Source organism: Narcine bancroftii, chromosome 11 (genome assembly GCF_036971445.1).
Source record: "Narcine bancroftii isolate sNarBan1 chromosome 11, sNarBan1.hap1, whole genome shotgun sequence".
NCBI lineage: Eukaryota > Metazoa > Chordata > Chondrichthyes > Torpediniformes > Narcinidae > Narcine > Narcine bancroftii.
The window spans coordinates 80570349-80597897 of record NC_091479.1 but is presented as its reverse complement, the minus strand read 5'-3'; the positions used below and the strand labels follow the sequence as shown (position 1 = coordinate 80597897).

Here is a 27549-nt window from a genome sequence, read left to right as displayed (position 1 = left end):
TGTATGTACTCTGAACTTGAGTCAGTGGTGTCCTCTCTACATTTCTAGGTGGCCTTCAGTCATCACTGTTTGAAATGCCTTGCACTTGGATTACTGCCTTGCTTCTTCTACCTCAGCTGTATCGCCCAAAACTTGTCATCAATGCAAAATTTCTTGGTCGTTCTATTGTTGTTGAGTAAAACATGCTAAATATAGAGCTTCATCAACAGCCTTATGGAAACTGAAAAACATTCAACTGTCAGAATGGTCCACGTAACTTCTAAAATGTATTTCCACATCCATACAGCTGCTCCACTAACACATTACAAATATGAAGTCCCCATAGAGCTTTTGCCAACAAATAGTTTAATCAAAAGGATTTAATTTGTTAATGTACATCAATCTAGATCCCCAAATCTGATATTAATATTTAAAGTCCTTAATTTAAGTCTCAAAAATATGAAAGAGCAATAAAGTGCTGCTGAGCTCTCCCTGATTCATTGCCCACATCTTTGCCCTATTACATAATGATCACTCCACCCTTTCTTAGAGTCCCTTCAGATGTCCTATAGAGTCCAAATTTTCCACGTTTTAGCCCACCCCCTGTCTTCTACCTGAGCTGAACAATCCTGAACCTTTCCTGACCTCCAGGTGAATTCTCCGCCTCGTTCTAGTCCACCTGATAGTCTTGTGCCAATGAGGCTGCACTTGTTTCATGGTTCCCTGCCAAATAAATTGGACAGCACAAGGTTCTTTTTCATCAACTAAGGTTCAACTTGAATTAATTATTTCACAAAATACAAAGTGATTGCACTGTCTGAGGTTATGCCACTAAACCAAGACCCCATCTGGCTAATCAAGAGAAGGTGGAAATTTGCTGACAACATTTTCTAAGAGCCAGGCAGTCCTCGGCTATTTCCTTGTAACATTTATCCTCCTCTACCACCACAAAATGGCCAGTCTCTGGTCATTTATTTCATCATTAATTGTGGGAGTTTGCAATTCCGACAACAGCCATCACATTCTGACTTTCCAATTACCCTTCAAAAGAGATCAGTTCTCCATGAAGTTGAATGGCATTGCAAGGTTCTACATACAAATCATTGTTTCTTTATACCGTGACTTCAAGCCCAATAATCAGGTGCCTTCGATCTCTGCTTTATTTCGGGTTACTCCTGTGTCATCAGATGATGAAAGATGATTTGTATGAATCATTTTAAAAGGAAGTTGAACAGTTACCTGTGATTGAGCAACTTGGATTATCATAGCATTTTCAATAAGTCAACACAATGCAATGAGCTCTGCTACATGTTTCTTTGCTTCTGGGTTCCCCATATTGACAAAGCAGCAACAATGAATGGCAGTCTACTGAAACACGCTCTGATCAACACCAGTCCCAGCTCGATGCATGTTGTACATTGGATGTTCAGGACAAAGGAGAGAAATAATTCACATTTAGTACGAGGGCAGCGTAAATAATGACCAGGGCAAAAAGCATTTGCAAAACATATTGAATACCCTGCCTTCAAAGAAGTGGGCAGGCTAAAGCAAGGTAGTATTTGTCTTCCCTACGTAGGGACAGCAGCCATTCTTGCTCACACTCCTGCAAGCATCAGTTCTCCGTTCTAATCGACCACACATATTCCAAGTGAAGCAAGGCCATCTGATGGCACAAACAAGGCACTGCAGGAGCCAGTAAGCCACAGCAACCCTCATCTGCTCAGTTCGCAAGGAACATAGTAGGCAGCAAATTTATGCTTTGGACCTGCAGGAGCCAGACGATGTGTTATCAAAGCTTGCTAATGCTGCATCATGCATCACCTCTGTGTGTCTAGGCCTGGGTTGACAATGGTTTGAACTGGAGTTCTGTGCGGCTGTAGAGGCTGCACGATCGCTGGAGGTGAATCCACAGACACTCAGCGACTCGGGGGTGGGGGGGGGGGGTGGTGGGGGAATCTCATTTGCTTTTTTTCTGACGAAGAGTCGATGGGCCATGCTAATGGTAAATCTTGTCTGCCTAATGAGAGGCTAAAGGCAATTTTGTGTAATATTACATTTCTGTTTTATTACTTGACAATAAATAGTGCCTGAGGTTGCAGGATTTAAATTAAAATAAAAACCACTGTTGGCTCCTCTAACAGTCAGTTCAAAGCCTGCACAGAGCCCTTGGTGTTTGGACTTGGTGGAAGGACCCTGCGGAGCAGCACTGTGTCTCCGCTCCCCGCTCCTCCAGGTCCGCACCAGCGGCAGCACTCACGTTACAGCAGTTCCGGAGGCGGCAACATTATTTTTTGTTAATAATCTGACAAGATAGCAACTTTGCACCCTTTCTATGATCCCCAGCTTTCAAAAGAACTTTGTAGGTGAATATTTTTCTTTACTTGCTTTATGTGCCAAGGCATCATAACAAGTAGCATTTAGTGACACGATCTGCTGAAAAAGGACCCTTGTGAACCATAGACATTCAATGTTACACGCAGCCTGTGCACCACCATGATGAATGGGTTCAATGTGGTTGTACTACCAGATGAAGAATGAGCAGATGCAGACAGGGAACTGGAGCAGAACTATATTAACAAAGGAATATTCTCCTGCACACTCCTGCACTCTTCACTGCTTCCCACATAGCTCTTTGACTTGCAGTGGAATACATTAAAAGTTTACGTTAAGTCAGAATATGGCATCTCTGTCCAAGGCAAAAGATCTTCAGCCGCTTTAATCAATGATCTTCCTTCAATCATAAGGCCAGGAGTAGAGTCAACACTCAATGACACCCTGACATTCAGTGGCATTACCATCACTGACTCTCCCATTATCAATATCTATCCACAATGGTTCACCACCAATGCACAGCAACACAGTTCGTACCATCTACAATTTGCACTGCAACGGATTCCAACAGAGCACCTTCCAAACGCACGACCTCTATCATCTAGTTGGATAAAGGCCGCAGCACAACCTGAAATATGCCCCTCAGGCCACATGCTGACCTGCAAGTATAATCTCTGTTCCTTCACCATCACTTGGACAAAATCCTGCAACTCCCTGCCGAACAGCACCTACCTTGAAGGAGGACTCTGGCCCGAAACGTTGATTATATAGCTTCACCTCCAATGGACGCTGTGAGCCCTGCTGAGTTCCTCCAGCACTTTTGCATTTTTTACTGCAATCACAGCATCCGCAGACTTTCACGTTTCACTCCCTAACATCATTGTGGGTCCATCCCACCTTGGGGCTGCAGAAGTTAAAGGAGGCAGCTCCCCACAGCTTCTGAAGAGTAAATGGAGTGGGAAATTAAATGTTGGCTCCGCTTACAAACCCTAACATTCTTGCATGATCTTTTTTTAATTATTGCAATGAATTCACCATTACTACAAGTTCTTCTGTGGTCCATATTGTTAAAACCAAGAAAAAAAAATGAAATTAGAACTTTTCGTTTCCAATATGTCTCCAGATTTTGTCCAATAATTGGTCCTTATTGGAGACCTTCAGTGAGAGGAACAGAGCTCAACACAATAATCCATCCTGGTACAGTGGAACTGTTTCCTCTGATGACGCATCCTGAATAAACACTGACCCTATGGGATGGCGTCCATGGCGGCAAGCCAGTGAGGGGCTTTGCGGCTGAAGGACACATAGACTATTGGTGACTCGAGGCAAGGAACCTGTGCAAGCTATGGTCTGCTGGCGACTGCGGTCAAAGGACTCACACCAGGCTGCAGACTCCTGGAAACTGGGTGCAAGGGTACCAGGTATCTGAGCCAGGAGGTGGGAGGATATCAAGGGTGCTGAAAGCTTCCTGATCATGTCAGGGGTTTGGATCTGGAGCTTGAGTTGCTGACGGTTTGGACTGGAATCTATGTGGCTGCGGAGGCCTGCGGGAGTGCTGGAGGCTAATACATGGACACTCGGTGATTCTTTAGCGACTCTTTTTTGCTTCTCTTTCTCTGACTGTAAGGGGCACCAAGCAATTTCTGATAATGGTGAATCTTTGTCTGCCTTTCAGCAGACTAAAGTCAATTTTGTGTAATATTACTCCTGTTTTACTACATGACAATAAAAGAATCTTGAATAAAGGGCCAAAACTTTAAAAATCAGAAAATGAGTGATAATCAGATTTCACGTCATCACAAAAGGTATCTGCTCCAAAAATATCTACCTGATTAATGCTTTATACACATCCAAAGCCAGGACACATCAGTATTTCCTGCAACAAAAGCAGTTGGTGGAAAACTGCAGTAAAACATAAATTACTGGAATTAATTAACATATAAGGCATCAAGAGCAGCAGGAAAAAGAGATACAATGTTTTAGCCAGTTGGCATCAAAATTTTCTGAATCAGTTTTTTTTCCTGAAAGCAAAAATGTGCAATGGGAGGACTTCAAATTACAGGTACCTCTGAGAACTCCACCATTTGTATTTTTGCAAACCTTTAATTCAATATTTTGTAATATTCTCAATTAAATGCTGGTGCAGTACTTATCCATTTTCTCTGTAATTATCACATATTCTAAATATCGATGGTGTTAGAGGATCAAAACTACACTGCAATAAGACTGAAAGCAAATCAATGCAAACTTCTGAAGAACACCGCCATCTTCTGGCAATGCCACCTTCTACATGTGAACATCTTTGCTTGTTCCTGCCTGTAATTGTACTCAATACTGTGTCATTTCTGTTCTATCACTTGGGTTTTTAAAAAGTCCAATCCTTCCTTTTTTTCAATTTTAGAGCTACAGCACAGTAACAGCTCTACCTGCCTACAGTCCATGCCGCCCAATTACATCCATGTGACCAATTAACCTATTCACCCCACAAATCAGGATGGCCAAACTTTTTTGGTTGTGGGCCACGTACAGAAAAATATAAGAAGTCACGGGCCAAGTGATATTAAGGCCGAGAGTTTTCAACCAGTTACACTGCATGAAAGATGTTTTTTTTTTAAATATAAAGACCAGAAAACCCCTGTGCCATTGAAAATTCATTTTCTATCAAAATAACTATATGACACTACTGAACAGTTTAATTGTTGACATTACAATAGCTTATTGATGCGCTCACATAATACAATAGGCATTTCTGTATCTGTTACTTTTAAAATGTAATTTAAATGAATACAATTAAATTCATAAAACTCTCAAAAAAATCGCAAAAAAGCTGGGTGCAAAATAAGAACAGGAGAAGAGATCAAGAAAGGGACAAGGGCGTCTCCAACATTCCTCCACAACTCTCAGTCAATACAGTTCATGGCCAAGTGTCCATCTCAATGATTATGATACAATGTGCAAATCTCTAGATAGGCTATTAAAGTTAACTGATTCCTTCCAGTAGTCCCAACTTCAGTGAAAAAATATTCATTTTCCCACCGGGTCTGAAATTTTCAGCACTCCCTTGCAATTTTCCGTCTTTTTGGTTCTACCGTGTTTAATCAACTGAGGTCAATGTTTTTATTGACGGTCAGTCTAGTAGTTGTTCAAAATGACAGCAGCATCTAGTGCTAAAACTGAGAAGTCCTATGTAAGTACAGTGCAATTTATTGTTAGTGACTATGTTCTAACAGGACATATTCCATTATATTTTTAAAAATTCACCCTGGTCCACTTATAAATGGGCAGCAGACTGTCATTTGGCCACCCCTGCCATCCATGTTTGGAATGTGGGAGGAAATCCATATAAAGAATGGGAAGAACATATAAACTCCATATCTACATTTGAACCCGGGTCGCTGGTGCCGCTCACATCCACAACACTGGATAACCTGACAACTGCGCTAACTGCTACACCAACTGTGCCATCCTCTACAGCAGCTGTGCCACCCTAAGCAACAGGAAAATTCACTTATCCGGTATCTAACAACCCCCATGGGTTGAGGTTTTACCATATAATGGAAATTAGAGGGAAATTCTCTAGTGGATAGAGACACAGCTAGCTCAAAGGACCATAACTGTGGTTATTGGAGACCAAGCATGGCAGATCTTTAAACCAGTATTCTAGACTCGGGCATCATCACTGCTGAGTTCCACTTATTACTCACTTCAGACAATGATTGACTTCATGAAAGGGAATCTCTGATATTTGGCATCCTTAACCCCAGTAGGTGAAGGTCACCACTGAGCAGAAAGTTCATTGAAACAAGCAGGGGCGATCGGTAACTGAGTATCCTATCGTGACCGACTCTTAAAGCCTTTCCAGGATCCAAAGGCACAAGTTAGGAATGTGAAAGAAAACTCCCCACTTGCCTCCAACTGCACTCAAGAAGCTGCAGGTCAAAGTATCCTGCGCTGTTGTCAGTTTCAAATAGGGCACTCACTTTTAGCCTCTGAGTTAAGGTTCTGCATTAACAGAAGACATTACTTGAGACTAAAATGATATACTATTTTCTTTGCTTGCAACAGCTGGGAAATGTGTGCTAAATTAAGATGATGAGATTTAGGAGTTATTCAAATTCATTCTTCATTATTAATTATGCTCCTAAGTTTTAAAAGGAGATCTGTAATAATCAGCATGATGCCCATAGCCTCAGGTTATATCCCTGAACTTCAAAGGCAACAAAGAACATTGGCAATATTGCTGCGGATCTACCATCAACGGATGTGGCAGCCTGGTTAAATCACGCAAGCAATGGCAAAAGCAGATAATCCATATGAAACACATCTATGGCCACACAAATTACAGTCAGCGTGTCTGAAGGTTTGCAGTCCTTTTGAATAGTGCCATAATATCTCTGTACATCCAAACCAAAATGTTATTCAAAACTGTCCCTCAATGCACAATGGAATCACCCAATATTATGCACCCAGCTCTCAGGTGTGGCAGTCAAATATTTCATTTGACCCATGGTAAGAGAATGATCATGAAACCCAGGATGGGAGCATTCTTTACTAATACACACAGTAGCAGAAGGAGGCCATTTGGCCCATCGGGTCTGCTCCACCATTCTAATCATGAGTCGATCCATCCCCACTTGCCGGTTTTCTCTTTGTAGCCCTTGATGCCCTGACTAATCAGATCAGATTTATTGTCAGAGTACATACATGACATCACATTCTTTTTCCTGCAGGTGAGGCAGAATTTCCACTTATTGGAAATGCACAAAAAACCTATATTTGTTTACACATGTAAACAAATAAAGACATGTAAACAGATAAGGAAATATAAACTGACTGTGCACTACAGAGAGAATTGTTTTAAAAATCAATAAAGTGCAAAAGTCCCTGATGGAGTTTGTGGTTAAGAAGTCGGATGGTGCAAGGATAAAGCTGTTCCTGAACCTGGTGGTGTAAGTCTTGTGATAGCTGTACCTCTTTCCTGATGGTAGCAGGAAGAACAGAACGTGTGCTGGGTGGTGTGGATCCTTGATGTTTGCGGCCTCTCTCTGATGGGAATGTTCCCTGTATGTTCTCAATGGTGGGGAGGGTTTTACCAATGATGTCCCGGCTGTGACCACTACCATCTGGAGGGATTTCACTCAGGATCATCACCCCATGCCAGGTCGCTACTTTAGACATTCTTGGAAGCGTCGCAGGTAGGGTGTGCACTACACTGAAACTGAGCCATAGTATAGCAATTGATTAATATTTGTAAAGAGTCGCCTGTGTGTTAATTAAAGTTACATGTGATAATAATATTTGTATCCAGACTCATCTCCCTGTGAACCCACCAAACCTGATACTCTTCCCAACATGACAATTGGTGCTGCGAGCAGGGTTCAAAGCATTTCGGCTGGAGACACCTGGAGTCTTAACCGTGTGGGAGATCATACAAGTGTGTGCGTGGGTGTCCTGTTGGGAGTATGCGAGATTCTGTACTCTGCCATGGAGCTAACTGGGCAAAGGGACCGATACCATCAGCAGCCAGGCAAACACCTATCCATACCATTGCTTCTCTCTCATCAGAAAGCGAGTGCCCTGAGCGGTCTTTCTGGCCAACAGACAATTGGCAATGCCTTGTAGGTGCCACCAGAAGGGGTGTATGATGGCACCACACTGTGGGAACAGGTGGTGACTGCAGTCCAGGCCAGGTTCCCTGCCTTCTTAGAACGGGGCCTATATGGCCAGACACTGATCGTGGGCATCTACATGAGCACCACTTCCCAGGGATCATGGTGACTGGTGCCTTGGTGGCCTACTTAGTCACCATAACATACCCCAACCTTAGAGCGGTGGTCTTGGCCCTCATGGTGCTGGCGACTGGGAAAACAGACTGGGCAGCCATTACGCTCGTGAAGGGATTGGAGTACATGAAGCAGGGAGCACCGGATCAACTTTGCAGGGCTGAGGGGAAGTACGGTGACATCTCCCTTCCGGTGACACAGAGACATGTATGCTCTCTGGAGGGAGCATTGCAGTGGGGGGTGGGGGGGAGCTTCCGATGCGCTGCCCACTCTGACCTGGACAAGCCTCTCCACTGGTGCTCCCCCATCAGAGGTGGCCCCTGTCTAAATTCATCTATCTTTTGAGCTCTCCCAAAAACAGAAGACTCCCCATCCTTCAATCAGTTCTCTACTTGACATGAGGGTCTACAAAGCACTGGTCTTCACAACAGACTGCCGCAATCTCATCACTGATTTCAACCAGCAAGAAATACTTCTCACTTATTATGCCAAGAACTCTCAGCAAGACAGGGAAGAGCTTTTGTTATGGAAACCTAAATCTCAGCATTGGACATTCAATCGCATCTTTTGCTCTGCGCATTCTGGGTGCAGATTCTGTAATGGACCTTTCGTTTCATTTGTCTTGTTTTTATATCACCCTGGGTTGTAGAATTAATGCCTATGAGCACACTCAGGGAATTGGAGTTACAGTTCACTGTTTCAAAAGTTACAGATTATAAATGAGTGCCACAGATCAAGCAGTAGATAGAAACGTTTGTATGTATATTGTAACCACTCAGCAATTACAACATCCCCCAGCCCTCCCATTAACAGAAACAAACACCTCTTGGGTGGGTGCTTCAGGAGTTTTTATTTAAAACTACAAATTTGGCCAACTTTCAGTCCCGACTCCTCCTGGCTATTGTTACAGGGAACCAACACAAGCACCTGTGGCTCCCATTTAAAAACATGAGCAGGAACGGCATCCTGATGTCAAATAACAGCCCAGAAAAACAGGGAGTTCAGGGTACACCCTGGCTGTATGCCTGCCCCCTGCCTCACCACAGGATAGCACAGCGACAGAGATCTGAGCTCTATGCTTAGGGAGTGCCCAAGAGTGAAGCCAAGATCGGGATGCGTGAGGAAAGAGAAGGCTCTGTCATCTCATGGATGGCCCTGCACAGTCTGCCCACAGATGTTGGTGGAAAGGTGTACACACATTTGCCAGCCAAGCCAGAGAAACCAGGCATGCGAGTTGGTGGCCAGATTAATTTCTTTCTCTTCTCTCCCCACGGACTCTGGGAAGCAGCCCCCACACCACCCTGCTTCATTGACAACACAATGGTCCTGTATAAAATGCCGGAAAACAGAAAATGACCCCGAAGGGAACCCCCTATGTAAAGACACCAAAGATAGAACAAAGCTTAAAACAGGAAATAATACTGTGGGGCGCATGGTTAGTGTAGTTGTTGCTGTAAAGACATTGTGTTAACTGTGTTAACGGTTAAGCCATCAGCTTCAATGTCATTATGGAAAGAGAGAAATCAGGGCCAAGGATTGAGGTTTTTGATTGGGGAAAAGCTAGATTTGAGGAGATGCGAAAGGACTTGCAGGGTGTGGATTGGGACAATTTGTTTTATGGGCAGGATGTAGTAGAGAGATGGAAGTCTTTTAAAGATCAGATTTTGAGAGTGCAAAAGCTTTATGTTCCTGTTAGGTTAAAAGGAGGGGCAAAAGGTTTGAGAGAGCCGTGGTTTTCAAGGAATATTGGAAACTTGGTTCGAAGAAAAAGGGAGGCGTACATTAGATATAAGAAGCATGGAGTTAAGGAGATGTTTGAAAGATACATTGAATGTAAGAGGAATCTTAAGAGAGGAATTAGGAAAGCTAAAAGAAGGTACGAGAAAACTATGGCAAGCAGGGTGAAAACTAATCCAAAAGAGTTCTACAAATATGTTAATGGTAAGAGGAAAGCTAGAGACAAAATTGGTCCCTTAGAAAATCAGAGTGGAAAACTGTGTGTGGAACCTAGAGAAATGGGGGAGATATTGAACAGTTTCTTTTCTTCGGTATTCACTAAGGAGAAGGATATTGGGAGATGTGGGATAAAAAAAGCAAATTGGGTAAATATGGGGAATATAGAGATTACAAAAGGTGTAGTTTTAAGGCTTTTGAAGAATATAAAGGTGGATAAGTCTCCAGGACCAGACGGGATCTTCCCCAGGACATTGAGAGAAGTGAAGGAGGAAATAGCAGAGGCTCTGGCGGTAATTTTTCGAATGTCATTAGATATGGGGATAGTGCCGGAGGATTGGCGCATTGCGCATGTGGTTCCGTTATTTAAAAAGGGTTCAAGGAGGAAGCCTGGCAACTATCGGCCTGTAAGTTTGACGTCTGTGGTAGGTAAATTAATGGAGAAATTTCTTAGAGATAGTACTTATAAACATCTGGATAGACAGAGTTTGATCAGGAGCACTCAACATGGATTTGTGGGAGGAAGGTCATGTTTGACCAATCTGATTGAATTTTTTGAAGAGGTGACTAGGAATGTGGATGAGGGTAGCGCAGTGGATGTTGTCTATATGGACTTCAGTAAGGCCTTCGATAAGGTACCACATGGAAGGTTAGTTAGGAAGGTGCAGTCTTTAGGTATAAATTTTGAGATAGTCAAATGGATTGAACATTGGCTGAAAGGGAGAGGCCAGAGAGTGGTAGTGGATAATTGTCTGTCAGGTTGGAGGCCGGTGACCAGTGGTGTGCCTCAAGGATCTGTATTGGGCCCATTGTTGTTCGTTATATACATTAATGATCTAGATGATGGGGTGGTGAATTGGATTAGTAAATATGCAGACGATACTAAGATAGGTGGAATAGTGGATAATGAAGAAGGTTTTCTAGGATTGCAGAGGGATTTGGGCTGCTTAGAAAAGTGGGCTGAAAAATGGCAGATGGAATTTAATGCTGATAAGTGTGAGGATATAAACAGAGTGGAGAGAGTGCAGAGAAGGTTTACCAGAATGTTGCCTGGGTTTAAGCATCTGGAGTATGGGGAGAGATTGGACAGATTGGGTCTTTATTCTTTGGAGCGTAGAAGGTTGAGAGGGGATTTGATAGAAGTATTTAAGATTATGAAAGGGATAGACAGAGTGGATGTGGATAGACTATTTCCGTTAAGAGGAGGAAAGATTAAAGCAAGAGGACATGAGTTAAGAATTAAGGGGCAGAGGTTTAGAGGTAACATGAGGGGGAACTTCTTTACTCAGAGAGTGGTAGCTGTGTGGAATGATCTTCCGGGAGAAATAGTGGCGGCGGAGTCAATTGTATTATTTAAGAAAAGGTTGGACAGGTATATGGATGAGAGGAAGATGGAGGGTTATGGGCATTGTGCAGGGAGGTGGGATTAGAAAGGGGTGTTTGGTTCGGTGCGGACTAGAAGGGCCTAATGGCCTGTTTCCGTGCTGTAATTGTTATGTTATATGTTATGCTATCGGGACATTACAGACAGCGCGAGACTCGAACCCCAGACCCCAACACTAGTGTTGTAAAGGATGAATCTGCCACCGTTAGTACAAACTCCTTACAAACAGCGCGGGACTCTAACCGTGAGAGATTTACCGTGAGAGCAGCAGCAATGGGGTCTGGGGTTCGAGTCCCACGCCGTCTATAAGCAGATTCAAAATGTGCCAGACCACAGGAATTGGCAGACTACAGAGTTCCAGATAATAGAGGTTCAACCTGTATAGCTTACCTTTTATGAACCACATATCGATGGTCTTTGAAGTGACTGAAGAGTAATGTGACCTCCGATGGGTCAATATTATGTGAGGAGGAAATATGGTCTCCCTGCCTGACTGGAATGTGTATATTGCGGGTGGTCACGTGTCCTCTCTGTCTGAACTTATTCGGACATCATATCATCTAATGGTCACCCATTAGTGCACACCTTACTGTTGGCCAATTTAAATCTAGGGTCATTATTGGCTAGAAGCGTAGATTAGTACTGTATATAACACCAACGCACAGCACATTCTCTCTCTCTGCCTTGTGGTCCAAGACCCAGTCATCGATCCACATCAGGTGACTACTTTGGATATTGTTGTAAGTGTCACAGGAAATACGTGCATTACACTGAAGCTAAGCAGTAGTAGTGTGAAAGATCAATACTTGCAGAGAGCCACACCCCCAATGCTACAGGGAACTGGGTGTGTGTTAAGAGTCCCTGTTTGTAGTGTGTGTACTCAAGTGTGTGAGAGCGTCAAGTACAAGTTCATTATTGTTGGAGTCCAACCTAGGTCTGAGATGAATGTCTATATCAGTAAGTTACAGGAAAGTGGAGTCCGGAGAAGTATATTGGCCTGGATTGAAAATTGGTTGTGTGAAAGGAGGCAGAGAGTCAGGCTAATTGGGAGTTTTTCAGGTTGGCAGAGAGTGGTAAGTGGGGTGCCGCAGGGGTCAGGGTTAGGCCCACAACTGTTCATCATTTACATTGATGACTTGGAGGAGGGGACAAAATGCCAAGTTTGCAGATGACACCAAATTGAGTGGAAGAGCAAATTGTAATGAGGATGTGGAGAGTCTGCAGAGGGATAGAGTTAAGCTGGATGAGTGGGCAAAGGTCTGGCAGATGGAGTACAATGTTAGTAAGTGTGAGGTAATCCACTTTGGCAAGAAAAATCAAAGAGCTGAATATTATTTAAAGGGTGAAAAACTACAGCGTGCTGTTGTGCAGAGGGACTTGGGAGGGCTTCTGCATGAATCGCAAAAAGTTAGGTTGCAGGTGCAGCAGGTTATTAAGAAGGCAAATGGAATGTTGGCCTTCATCGCTAGAGGAATTGAATTCAGAAGTAGGGAGGTAATGTTGCAACTGTATAAGGTACTGGTGAGACCGCACCTGGAGTACTGCGTCCAGTTCTGGTCTCCATATTTGAGGAAGGATATACTGGCTTTGGAGACGGTCCAGAGGAGGTTTACTAGGTTGATCCCTGGGATGAAGGGGTTGACTTATGATGAAAGATTAAATCATCTAGGATTGTATTCGCACGAGTTCAGAAGAATGAGAGGAGATCTTATAGAAACATCTAGGATTATGAAGGGTATGGATAGATGTAGGAAGGTTTTTTGAGCTGGCCGGGGAAATTAAAATGAGAGGACACAGTCTCAGGATTTGGGGAAGTAGATTTAGGACAGAGATGAGGAAAAATAGTTTTTCCCAGAGAGTAGTGAATGTTTGGAATTCTCTAAGCAGGGAAGTGGTTGAGGCTACCTCATTAAACATATTTAATATTAGGTTGGATAAATTTTTACATGATAGAGGAATTAGGGGATATGGGGAGAAGGCAGGTAGGTGGAGTTAGGTCATAAATTAGATCAGCCATGATCGTATTGAATGGCGGAGCAGGCTCGATGGGCCATTTTTGACCTACTCCTGTTCCTACTTCCTATGTTCCTATGTTTCTATCATTGGTTAAGTGAAATAGTAATCAAGTACTGTTTAACATTCTCCTCTGTTTGTCTCCCATGTGTTAATTAAAGTAACGAGTGATTGCAACACTTGTGTCCAGGCTCATCTCTCTGTGAACCCACCGAACCAGATACTCTTCCCAATACAACACTTTCCACCACACATCTTGCCAGGATTTCCATTGTCATACCAAACCTTCGCAAACTCCAAAGGAAGTAGAGGCATTGATGTGCTTTCTTCATGATGCCATTTAGTGTGTTGGATCCAGGAGAGATCCTCCGAGATAGTGACTCACAAGAACTTACTCATCATCTCTACCTCTAATCCCCGAATGATCTCTGATTTTCCCTTCCTGAAATCAACAATCAGATCCTTAGCTTTGGTGTGATATCTGTCAATCTCTGCCATAAATACACCCAATGGCGTCACTTCACACAGTTACCTGTGGCAACAAGTTCCACAGACTCACGACCCTTTGATTAAAGAAATTTTTCCATCTCTATTTCAAATTGACACCCTTTTACCCTTTTATCCTGAAGTTATGCCTACTGTTTTAGAATCACCTAACATGGCCACATCTTTAAGGACTGTCAATCCTTGTCACTATCCAGGCCTTTCAGCATTTGAAATTCCCCTATGAGGTCCCCTTTATCCAGTACTCCAACAAGTAAAGTCTAAGAGCTGACAAACCTTCCTCATTCATTCATTCCTGGCATCATTCTAGTAAATCTTCTCTGAACCCTCTCCAATGCCAGCACATCTTTTCTCAAACAGGGCACCCAAAACTGTAAGTACTCTAAGTGAGGTCCAGTGATTTATAGAGTCTCAACATTACATCCCTGCTCTTATATGCTACTCCTCTAGAAATGAACACCAACATTGCAATTGTCTTCTTCACCACCGACTCAACCTGGAGGTTAACCTTTAGGGTATCCTGCACAAGGCCTCCCAAGGGTATCCTGCACAAGGCCTCCCAAGGGTATCCTGCACAAGGCCTCCCAAGGGTATCCTGCACAAGGCCTCCCAAGGGTATCCTGCACAAGGCCTCCCAAGGGTATCCTGCACAAGGCCTCCCAAGGGTATCCTGCACAAGGCCTCCCAAGGGTATCCTGCACAAGGCCTCCCAAGGGTATCCTGCACAAGGCCTCCCAAGGGTATCCTGCACAAGGCCTCCCAAGGGTATCCTGCACAAGGCCTCCCAAGGGTATCCTGCACAAGGCCTCCCAAGGGTATCCTGCACAAGGCCTCCCAAGGGTATCCTGCACAAGGCCTCCCAAGGGTATCCTGCACAAGGCCTCCCAAGGGTATCCTGCACAAGGCCTCCCAAGGGTATCCTGCACAAGGCCTCCCAAGGGTATCCTGCACAAGGCCTCCCAAGGGTATCCTGCACAAGGCCTCCCAAGGGTATCCTGCACAAGGCCTCCCAAGGGTATCCTGCACAAGGCCTCCCAAGGGTATCCTGCACAAGGCCTCCCAAGGGTATCCTGCACAAGGCCTCCCAAGGGTATCCTGCACAAGGCCTCCCAAGGGTATCCTGCACAAGGCCTCCCAAGGGTATCCTGCACAAGGCCTCCCAAGGGTATCCTGCACAAGGCCTCCCAAGGGTATCCTGCACAAGGCCTCCCAAGGGTATCCTGCACAAGGCCTCCCAAGGGTATCCTGCACAAGGCCTCCCAAGGGTATCCTGCACAAGGCCTCCCAAGGGTATCCTGCACAAGGCCTCCCAAGGGTATCCTGCACAAGGCCTCCCAAGGGTATCCTGCACAAGGCCTCCCAAGGGTATCCTGCACAAGGCCTCCCAAGGGTATCCTGCACAAGGCCTCCCAAGGGTATCCTGCACAAGGCCTCCCAAGGGTATCCTGCACAAGGCCTCCCAAGGGTATCCTGCACAAGGCCTCCCAAGGGTATCCTGCACAAGGCCTCCCAAGGGTATCCTGCACAAGGCCTCCCAAGGGTATCCTGCACAAGGCCTCCCAAGGGTATCCTGCACAAGGCCTCCCAAGGGTATCCTGCACAAGGCCTCCCAAGGGTATCCTGCACAAGGCCTCCCAAGGGTATCCTGCACAAGGCCTCCCAAGGGTATCCTGCACAAGGCCTCCCAAGGGTATCCTGCACAAGGCCTCCCAAGGGTATCCTGCACAAGGCCTCCCAAGGGTATCCTGCACAAGGCCTCCCAAGGGTATCCTGCACAAGGCCTCCCAAGGGTATCCTGCACAAGGCCTCCCAAGGGTATCCTGCACAAGGCCTCCCAAGGGTATCCTGCACAAGGCCTCCCAAGGGTATCCTGCACAAGGCCTCCCAAGGGTATCCTGCACAAGGCCTCCCAAGGGTATCCTGCACAAGGCCTCCCAAGGGTATCCTGCACAAGGCCTCCCAAGGGTATCCTGCACAAGGCCTCCCAAGGGTATCCTGCACAAGGCCTCCCAAGGGTATCCTGCACAAGGCCTCCCAAGGGTATCCTGCACAAGGCCTCCCAAGGGTATCCTGCACAAGGCCTCCCAAGGGTATCCTGCACAAGGCCTCCCAAGGGTATCCTGCACAAGGCCTCCCAAGGGTATCCTGCACAAGGCCTCCCAAGGGTATCCTGCACAAAGCCTCCCAAGGGTATCCTGCACAAAGCCTCCCAAGGGTATCCTGCACAAGGTCTCCCAAGGTTATCCTGCACAAGGTCTCCCAAGGTTATCCTGCACAAGGTCTCCCAAGGTTATCCTGCACAAGGTCTCCCAAGGTTATCCTGCACAAGGACTCCCAAGGTTATCCTGCACAAGGTCTCCCAAGGTTATCCTGCACAAGGACTCCCAAGGTTATCCTGCACAAGGTCTCCCAAGGTTATCCTGCACAAGGTCTCCCAAGGTTATCCTGCACAAGGACTCCCAAGGTTATCCTGCACAAGGACTCCCAAGGTTATCCTGCACAAGGACTCCCAAGTCCCTTTGCATCTCTTTTGAATTTTCTCCCCATCTAAATAATAGTCTGCCCATCTATTTCTTTTTCCAAAGTGCATGACTGTACACTTTCCAACATTGTATTTCATCTGCCCATTCTCCTAATCTATCCAAGTCTCTGCAGCCTTTCTGTAACCTCAGCACCACCCACCCTAACAGTTATTTTGGTGACATCTGCAAATTTAGCAACAATTCCACAACCCAAATCATTTATATACAATCATTTATATAAAAAGAAGAGATACCAACACCAATCCCTGCAGAACACCACAGGACTTAAACTTTAGTACAATTGTCTGTTGGGAAAAATCTTGGTCAGGTATGTGGCTCTTCACGAGTTGGAGAGACAGAAGGAATGAGGAAAGAAATTCCATAGTACGGAAATAGGACCATTGAAACATGAATGCGGTCCAAATGACAAGGATTATAAGGTTAGCAGAGATTAAGATGAGGGATTGGATAGATACATGGATGGGAGAGGTCTGGTAGGTTATGGACTGGGTGCAGGTCGATGGGACTAGCAGAATTATATTTCAACATGGACTAGAAGTGCTGAATGGCCTGTTTTCTATGGTTCTTGGAAGAGTAAAGCCACAAAAACACAAAACAAAAGGGGGAGGAATTTAAATTGGATTTAAGACAGTGAGGGGCTAGGGACCAATAAAAGTCGATACAGGCTTGGGTTTCTGCACAAGTAAAATATGCTCAAAATAGTTAAGCAGCAAGGAGCACGAAGTTGACTTTTCTGAAGGATCAGTGTTCATGTTCATCTGATGAAACAGCCCAATGAATCAGTGCACTCCAGACCATGGTGCACACACAAAAACACACAGTACATAAAAATCACATAAATAATCAAAATAAGCGTGCATAAAGAGTTGGAATGATCATCACGGTTACAGGATACTGTTCATCAGTCTCACAGCCTGTGGGAAAAACCTATTCCCCAGCCTGGCAGTCCCGATTGTGATCTTTTTGAAGGCAATGGTTTGAAGGATGGAAAGGGTCTTCTATAATTCCTTGAGACAGCGCTCTCAGTAAATGTCATCTATAGAGGAAAGGGGAGACCCCAGTGAACCTCTCAGATGTCCAATCTGCTGCATTACAGCTACCGTCCCGCACAATGATGCGGCCAGATAGGACCCTCTCAATTGTACTCCTGCAAAAGCTTGTCAAGATGGGGGCAGTAGCCTTGCCTTGTCAGCCTCCGTAGGAAGTGTAGGCGCTGCTGCGTCATTCTGACTAATGAGGAGTGTTGTGAGTCGTGGATAGGCCGTCCTTATATGCACAAGGAACTTTGTGCTCTCCCCTCTTTACATGACAAAATAGTTGATGTGAAGTGGAGAATTTTAATTGACCTTTAACCTCCTCAAGTCCACAATCATCTCCTTTGTCTTGTCCGTGTTGAGACTCCGGTTGTTCCTCTCACGTTATTTTATGAGCCATTCAACCTCCTCTCTGCAATGTGGACTCATCTGCAAATTTGAGAATGTGTTGATGCTAAATCTAGCAGTTTAGTCATGAATCAGCAGCGTGAACAGTAGTGGGCTGAGCATGCAGCTCTGAGGGGTGCCAGTGCTCAGCTTGATGGAGCTTGAGATTTTGCTGCCAGACTGTGATCTTTCTTTAGAAGTCCAAAACCTAGTTGCAGAGAGAGGTGCTGAGTTCTAGCAAAGACAGTTTGTCCACCAGCCTCAGATATGATGTGTTAAACACCGAGCTGAGGTCAATATACAACAGCCTGATGTATGAGGCTTTGTTTTCTCAGTGGGTCAGGTAGAGTGGAGTGGGCATTCTCATAGCACTTCATGCTTGTTGACGTCAGTGCCACCGGGTGGTAGTCATTTAGTTCTTGGGGACCAGGATGGTGGTAATTGCCTTGAAACCGCTACAGTGAGATGCTGAAGATGACTGTTAGGCCCTCCATATTCTTGGCCACACAGTCCTTCAACACCCAACCAAGAATGTTAACTGGACCTACTGCTTTACGTGGGATCACCTGGATAGGATCTTCCTCACCTCATCTGCGCCTATGCAGGGTGCCTGTTCTTCAGAGGGAGGTAAAGCTTTCGTTGATATCACCTTGTTTTCCTCATCAAACCGTGCGTAGAAGGTATTCAACTGTCAGGAAGGGGGGGTATCATTATCGCTGACCCGCAGGGTTGACATATAGTAGATTTTGGATTAAATATCCTGCCACATGCGCCTCGTGTTGTGGGTATCACACAGTTATCTGTGAATTTTCTGTGCATACTCACGCTTTGCTTTTCTAATTGCATGGGAGAGTTCAGCCCTTGCAGATCTTCATGTCATCTTGTCTCCCAACCTAAAAGCAGCATCACGAGCTCTGAGTGATGCACGAGCCTCCGTATCTAGCCATGATTTTTGATTTGTCCTTGCTGTGTAATGTTTGATCACTGTAACATTCTCAATACACTTGTACTGTCCAGTATATCTTCAGATTGAACATGAAAAAATAGACAGATGTAGAAATGTGTCTGGAACCATTCAGCACCTTTACTACTCACTCAGTTGCCAATGAAGTTTTCAACTAGACTTGACTTGATCCACCAACTTCCCAAGCTCCACTTGATTCAAATTCCGACATCCCATTTTTGTCTAGCTACATTGTATTTCATCTTCAACCACAATTTTCATTACCCCAAAAAGACTCTTAACTGCTGCTTGAGTTTCAACGTCACCTTTGGGGTCACAAGGAGTTGAGTGTAAATCCAAGCTGACCATCTATGCAGTGCCGCATTGTCACAGATGCTTTCTTCCACATGGAATGTAAAAACAGAGAACTTGTGCAATTACAAAGAATTACATAAATTGAATGTAGCATAAAACAGGCCATTCAGCCCAATATATTTATTTCTGGTCCACTTAAACCTCTTCTAGTCTTCCCAAAAGAAAATGAATCAACCAGTTCAATGTTGAACAAAATCCACCTCAGGTCCCTTCTATTGAGATGAGGTTTGCTTATTCAATCCAAATTCTCTCTATGCCACAGTAGCATTTTTATTGATGTAGCCCAATTGATTACTTGACGCCTCTGGATTAGTCCAGCAATATTAACACAATAGACATCTAATCATTCTACACAAGAGGGTGGGTTTGTGTTCGGGCAGGAATAGGATGGGGATGTGAAGTAATCCTTGAATAGAACATTGGAGATGATCAACAATATTAATATTGATCTAGATGGTTGGGCTGCCAGAACATGTTCCACATTTGCCCAAGCATCTTGACCATCCCTTCCAACCATTCACATTTTCTCTGTGACTTTCATTTTTTTCCTTCTTTTTTCTTCCCCAATTGATATCAAGACCAGCTCATTTAACTGCCAGTGAAGGCTATTTTATGTGCATGTGTTTTCCCCCGAACCTTTTTAAATTGATAACATATTCCAGTTTAGATAAAAAGATCTGTGACAAGGATAAAAAGCCCTTGGCAACGCCACTATCTGCAGCTTTTCCTTCAAGTTAAGAATCAGTCAAACTAATCATTCCTTCAGTGACACTGAAAATAACTCCTGGAACTCCTCACCAGTCTGCACGTGTAGCAACTACTTTCACTTGGAGATTCAGAAAATGTTGCTCTTGTTCAAACAAATCTGTACTAAAGTTAAGTTCTCCAAAGTTTATTAAACAATATTAAACATTGTTAATGCTATTATCAGTTGCTATATATTGTTACAAGCCATTAAACATTATTAAATGGTGTTTAAATTTTGAAAGACGGTCAATTCAGAACATGCTCTATTTCATCCATTTTGCAGAACAAAAGAACTAGACTAAACCTGGCATCTCTTTAGCAAACAAAAAAAAGCTAGATATAACCTTAAAGCAAAGATATTGCTAGGAGACAGTATAAAATATGTTAAACGACATCTACTAGCTGCTTGCAAGCAAAAAGTACATTTTAAACCTTACACTGCACATGCTTTCATTGAATTGAGGCAGTGGTTCGAGAAGGCTGTACACCGGCACATTTACAAAAGCAATAAATGCAGTCACTGCATTTCCATAAACTCATCATTAGAAATAAGTGGGCTTATTTTCTTCACTAATGATATCTGAGTTGTGTAAGTTTTTAAGATTTGGTTTCGGATTCCCTGCAGATATACACCAATTTATTTGGCTTTCATACAGTAACATAATTTAATAAACTTCAAATCACATGAACAGCATCTTAAAATGATCGTGCTCATTCTGCAACCTAGTGATATTCAATTTTCCAACAAGCAGACGTCCTGTTGACATCCAATAACCCAAGGGCATGCAACTTAACAGCTTGGGATATCTAAACAAAAACAATTAGTGCTGGAAACATTCAGCCAGTCAGACTGCATCTGTCCACTGAGAGCTCCCAGCATTTTCTTATTATATATCTACATTTCAGGGTTTTAGCACTTGGAAGGGCTTTTTTTTAATTCTATTTATTCAGGAAGTTCAAATCATTTCATTTTCCTGCAAGGGCAGTTTGCCTTCACACAAGATTAATCTAGCTCTAAAAAGGGGCAGATATGGGAAGGAATATACAAAATACACAATTAAAAACGGAGTGGAAGATGGGGAGAATGTAACCAAAACTCTACACCATTACTTCTTGACCTTTTTTCCCCACACTCACACATACCTCCTTAAGAAATCACTTCTTAACCACAGATCATTTATTGCATCCTCTCTGCCATAGGTGCTCTGTGGTGAGTAAGGGATTATTTCAGATGGTATGTGAGTGGGGAAAAAAAAAGGTTGAGAACCACTGCCCTACACAGATTACTTGTAATGGCTCATATTCATGATAACATTCTGGTCCAATCTTAACTCTTCCTCTCCAAAGCCAATTGAGAATTTCACATTAAGAGAGCGAAAGTTACACTTCTGTGTCAGTCCCACCAAGCTGACCAGGCACCTACCAGTCAGTGTGAGGGTCATCGATGACCAGGAGGACCTTAGGTTTCCGCACGACAGGGGGGGTTGGACTGGCAGCGGGCGGCGCTCCCGTTTGCTCCACCAATCCTGCAGCGGCGGCTGTCGTCTGCTTAACGGCATTGGAGATGGAGCTGAGGATGGTGTTACCAGTGGAGGGGGCTGGCGGCTGCCGACGCTCAGTGGCTGGGGACACTGGCGAGCTGGTTGAATTGTCAGGTCGCTGCAGGTCCATCATATAACCATTCGGTAAATTGGCCACAAAGCTGCTATCCGAGAGGCGTCTCCGCAAGTAATTCATCTTCATATAAAGGTGAAGCGCAACTTTGAAGAAATGGGCTGCAACTTGAAGAGTGCAAGAAGACAATGGCACAGACTAGCACCTCTTCATTCACTGAGATATCTCAAGGGTATTCCTGTTTTGGGATGGCTTGTTGTATATTGAGATGGAAGAGCAAGTGGTTCTTGTAAGGAACTTGGGTCCGTGAAGTGGAACCTCACTGTTGTGGCTGATATCCTCTGTGCCAAGTCTTCAGAAAACCTGTGTCCTTCCTGTGGAGAAATGAAACAATTCACACCAATTAATAAGGCGGGATTTTTATCCACAGAGCAGTAGTTCAATAGTGAATGTTATTCAGTCAAGTTGGCACAAACACCTGATATAAAGAGGAACAGTGTTCAACTTGAAATCTTGCTACATTCAGCTGTCAAATTAAAGATTATCAAAGGCGTAATTACATAGCTGACTTCGAACATCACATCACGAAGCTGTAAATATTAGGAAATTAAAACTGGAGGACCCATATTGCCCCACATGACCCAAATATTGGAAGTTTGGAACAACTTTCATCCTCTATCCTCTCCTCCATGGAAGCTGAAGATGTAAATGTTGAAAGGTAAGCAAAATATAACTATCATTTATAGAATAATAATATTGTGGTAAACCACTGTCTGTATATTTACACCCACTGGCTGACTGCACTTGTTACTCCACCCACAGACTCCTGAATAAAGGTGACAGTCCCACGGCCCCCTCACCTCTTCGAGACAGTCGACCAGCATGGACGTGCCTTCATTCTATTGTGAATAAAAGCCTGTCAGTTCTGCATAACCCAGTCTTTTGGAGTTACTGATGGTGCATCAGTTAATGTGCTGTTTGTTTATGTAGCAGACAATTAGTATTCAATATTGGTTTAGCTGTCACTTTGAAGCTCAACACTATTTTAACCCTAAAGAAAGGTTCGGCTGAAAAGAGAATTCCACCCGCCACCCCCCCCCCCCCCACATAGCATTTAAGAGGATCATGCGGAATGTACCAGCACATTGCTCATTAATTCCTCCTGGCTTTAATTATGAATATACAAGTGCTTACTGTTGTTGCTTTAGGTTGCAAATATGTTCAAGTAGGATGGCAAGAGCAAGGGAAAATTTTGTAGAAAACATTTTCTCTCAGATATTTTGCATTATTTTGAATTCCCTGCAGTGAATTGGGAGATGGGGCACCACACACTGCTGGAAGGGGAAGGAAGAAGAATCACTGGATGACATCTCAGCCCCCAAGATACCCAGAGAGCAGTCTTCCTTCCTCAAACCCTGCAAGAGCCATGTTGAGAGTGCCACAGTCGGGACATCCTTGTATTAATCTGCTACCTCAGACCGCGCACCGATCACATTGTTGTGGTCACTTTAAAACTTCTGGCAGTGACGTCCTTTGCAACCAGGATGGATTGAAAGGTTTTTGAAACATCGCACAGTTGACCATCCACCATTGCATGGGGAAGCCAACAGGTAACAAGGCTTTTTCAGGAATGCTGGCTACCATAGACTACATGCAGGTTTTAGTTTTTGGATATTGCCTGTTCTCAAAAGGTTAATCAATGTGGAAACTTGTCCTTCAGGGCCATCAGGTACTGTATTTACATGAAGTAATCAGATTTCCCAGCAACTCGACGTGTACACTAAGATCCTTCTATTTCTAAGGATATATAAACCACAGTTCTTCAGAAGTGATCTCACCAAACACTCAGGCCACGGGTAGAGTGCTATCCCAGCAGGATAAAATGGAGTCTCTGCAATACTGAGATCAGCAGTCATGATGGCAATCCACGAGTTTGTATAACGCCAGATTTCACAGAGAGAGAAAATAAAATCGCACATTAAACACTTGCTCCTGGAGCAATAGGAGCCATAACATTCAAGATTCAATTTATTGTCAGGTAATAAAGTTTCACGTTACACAAAATTGCCTTTAGTCTGCTGTAAGGCAGACAGATTGGCCATTGGCAGAAATTGCCTGAAGCACCTTTACAGTCAGAGAAAGAGATGGAAAAGAGAGCTTCCCCCCCCCCCCCCCCCCCCGAGTCACTGAGCATTCGCACATTTGCCTCCAGTGCTCCCGCAACCTCCACAGTTACAGAGTCCATTCCAATCCATCGGCAACTCGAGCTCCAGATCTGAACCTCCGATATGATTAGGAATCCTTCAGTGCCCATGCACCCTCTCATATTCCAGTTCCAATACCTGGTACCCCTTCAGCCAGGTTCAAGCTCATCTCCAGCAGTCCACAGCCTGGTGCAAGTCCCTTAACCGCAGTCTCCAACAGCCCGCTGCCTGTGTGGGTCTTTCAGCCGCAGAGCCCCTCACTGATCCACTGCCATGGTCACCGTCCCTCCGCCTCTCCTCAGATGGGAGGCGGTCTCCCCATTTTCTGGTGACCTGCACCAGTCCTCCACTTCCCTGGAGTCTGCAACCCCTCGTGGCTGCAGCCGATCATAGGCATCACCAACTTGGGTGCAGACCCCCGTGATCAGGGGATTTTAAATAATAAACAAGCATGGGCCATAAGCGTACAGGAGTGAGATAGATCAGCTAGTTGAGTGGTGCCACAACAACAACCTTGACTCAATATTAGCAAAAACAAGGAGCTGATTGTGCATTTCAGGAAGGGGAAATCAGGAGAATATAAATGTTGCGGAGTCCAGAGGACCCCAAACACCAGCAGCAATAGATATGCACCACAACACAGGGTCACTTAAACAAAAATAGTTTTTAATTATATTTGAACAAGAAAACAGAATTAAACATTAACTTATTACTTAACCTACTTAATCTACCTAACCTACTTAATCCCCCCTCTAATACTAAGCGCAGGTGTGTGTAATGTATATTTAAGATTAGAAAAGTTCTTTGGATCACAGTCCAATCTCACTGGTTGCAGGCAATTCTTGTACTGTGCGCAGAGGTTAGAATTAACAAAGTTCACCAGTCTTTGGTGCTTAACAGGCAAATGGTTACCACTCAGGAGGGTTCTTGCTGGTTTTCAGAGAGAGATTCCTTTTCTAGGACATCCGCAACTGATTCCTTTTCAATCAGTCTTGCTGACGAAACTTTCCCCCTTCAGGGATCTCCAGATGATCCCCTTTCTTTCAGGTCACCTTTCAGACAGACAGCCTTCTCCTTTGACCAGTCTTCTAAAAGTTTGCCAGCTTTGTCCTTCTGGAACTGATTTCTGTCTCCTCTCTCTGTTTTCACACCCTCCCTGTCTGAGAGCAAAACTGTTCTCACTGCCTGCAAAAATCACATGCTCTCCCAGGCAAGTTGTATGTTGATACTTTGGTGCTCTTTTTGCAAAAAGCATTCCGCAAAAGTCCTGCAAATATTCTGTTTTAAAATGTTTGTGTGCAACCTGCTCTAATAATCCTTCCCAAAACACCTCTAAATACTCTTTCACACAAACCAGTCCTCATTGAGGGGGTCAGGAATGGAAAGGGTTAAGAGCTTCAAGCTCCAAGGTGTCAACATCTCTGAGGATCTGTCCTGGGGCCTCCATGTCGATGCAATCACGAAGAAGGCTTGTCAGTGGCTATACGTCGTGAGGAACTTGAAAAAACTTGGTACGTCTTGCAAATTCTGACAGGTGTTTTGTGGAGAGCATTCCGACTGGTTGTGAACTCAGCCAGTGCCATCACAGGCATTAATTTCCACTGACATCTACAAGTGATGGTGTCTCAACAAAGCAGCCTCTATCCTCAAGGACCTCACCACCCAGGTCATGCCTTTGTCAGAAAGGAGATAGAGGAGCCTTCAGGCTAACACTCAGCAGTATCAGACAGCTTTTTCCCCTCTGCCATCAGATTTCAGAACAGACAATGAACCACAGACACCACCTCACTTTCTCTTATTTTTGCACTAATTTATTTATTTTTGAATGTAATATTTGCACGGTGACACTGCAGCACAACAATGAAATTTGTGACATGTTATATGGTTCACGACAGAAATTCTGATTCTTTTGCTACATCAGGAGTTTCACAAATGTTCCTTCCATTCTTCTCCCAGCTCATTCCCATTTCCACGTTCTGCACAAAAGCCAGAGTAGAGTAGGGATTAGATTCCCCGTCCTGTTTACTACTGAACTCTGGATTCTGCCACTGCACCAAAGCATGTACTTTCATTCACAATAGAACTCTTGTGCAGCCTGTTTCACTGAAGTCCTCTACTGACAAGCTGCCACTCATATTACTTGTGCACTGTGCCATGATGGCAGCCTACTTATGCCAGGAACTCACCACATACTGTGCTACAGTTTAAATTTAGCACCAATATCTGGCCTAATGCCTGCAAGGGTTAAATCAATCTTTATTTTTTTTAAATTTAGACATTCAGCACAGTTATTAAGATGAATATCCTGCCTTTGTTCTTGTAAGATTTTAAAGCTGTCCCAGTAATTGCTCCTAGATCTTTTTTTTATTTAGTAGGACCCACTTATTTCCTCTTTTAGATGGAAAATTAAACATCCACATATTTTAAAACATTCTTTCAAAATACTAAAAGAAATGTGGGTTTGGTATTACCCAATCTGAGACTATATTACTGGGAAGCGAACATTAGGTATATAATTATTTGGATATATCGTAATGAATATTCAGGTGCCTCGATATAGATAGACTTAGAGATGAAATCCATTAAAAGACATTCTCTTCTCTCAATACTTGGAGCACATTTACCTTTTTCACTCTCCAAACAAACTGATAATTTGGTTGTTAGACATATTTTGTTTATTTGGTTCCAATTTAGAAACCATTTAGGTTATCATAGATTTTTATTAATTAGTCCAATTTTACACAATTCCTTTTTTTTTAAAACCCTCGGTTCAAGACATTGGATATACTCAGTGGTCTAGGTTGGGTATTCAATCTTTCTTGGACTTATCTGTATAGAAACTTGCCTCCTTTGAGCAATTATCTGCCAAATTTAAATTATCTAATCAACATTTCTTAAATGTTGAGACTTTCCCAATATTTAAATTTTAATCTTATTTGGGAAGTATACAATTTTAAACCTAATCGGAAAAGAACGCTTTCAGCCCTTTATGAACAACTTTTAAGATCTGGTGATTGTTCTTTATCAAACATTAAGAAAGTTTGGAATCATGACTTTCAACAAATGTTTCCTGAAGATACATGGGAGTCTATTTTGAAACATGTACTTTTCATCCTCTCTCTGTGTAAGACATTCCATATTACAATTTAAAGTAGTCCATCAGGCCCACGATTCCAAAGTTCAATTAACTACATTTTACCCCAATATATCCTCTAAATGTGCTGTGTACAACTCAGGAAGGTACTTTATATCATATGTTCTGGCTATGTCCCTCCCTTTGTAACCACTGGAAAGAGGTATTTACCACACTATCTTTAATTCTTGATATAAATCTCTCTCCGAGCCCTTTTATTGCTATTTTTGGAATGAGTGGACCAATGGACTTAATTTGGACTCCATCTTAATCCTATGTAGTTGCTTTTGCTTCCCTGATTGTGAGAAGGCTCATTCTGCTGTGATGGAAAGACGTCCCTCTCACGCATACGGTTATTGGATTTGATGGCATCCCTCTCACTCGAGAGAGTTAGGTGTTCAACCACTAAAAGGAATTTTTAAAAATTCTCTTTGGGGTTTTTTTTTTTTAAATTATTTTCAAAATTTATAGATCAATTATTTTTGGTCTTTTTTTCCTGAACCTATTAGTTTTGAAATCAGTAGTTGATGCCTGACTTAGATGGTGATCACTCACATGATAGATTGGGGTTAGAAATTCATTGGATTAGTTATAGATATTTTTCTTTTTAAAATCAATAGCA

The 27549-nt window shown here is 43.6% G+C and overlaps 1 protein-coding gene across 2 annotated transcripts in view; it reads right to left on the bottom strand.

The window, feature by feature from the left end:
- Window positions 1-27549, bottom strand: part of LOC138746011 (synapsin-3-like) — a 226831-nt gene that overhangs the window by 162075 nt on the left and 37207 nt on the right. For both annotated transcript variants that reach the window (XM_069903681.1, XM_069903682.1), the window contains exon 2: window positions 21400-21964. In XM_069903681.1, the coding sequence (XP_069759782.1) occupies window positions 21400-21719 (320 nt within the window). In that variant the 5' untranslated portion in view covers window positions 21720-21964. The remainder of the gene's footprint in view (window positions 1-21399; window positions 21965-27549) is intronic.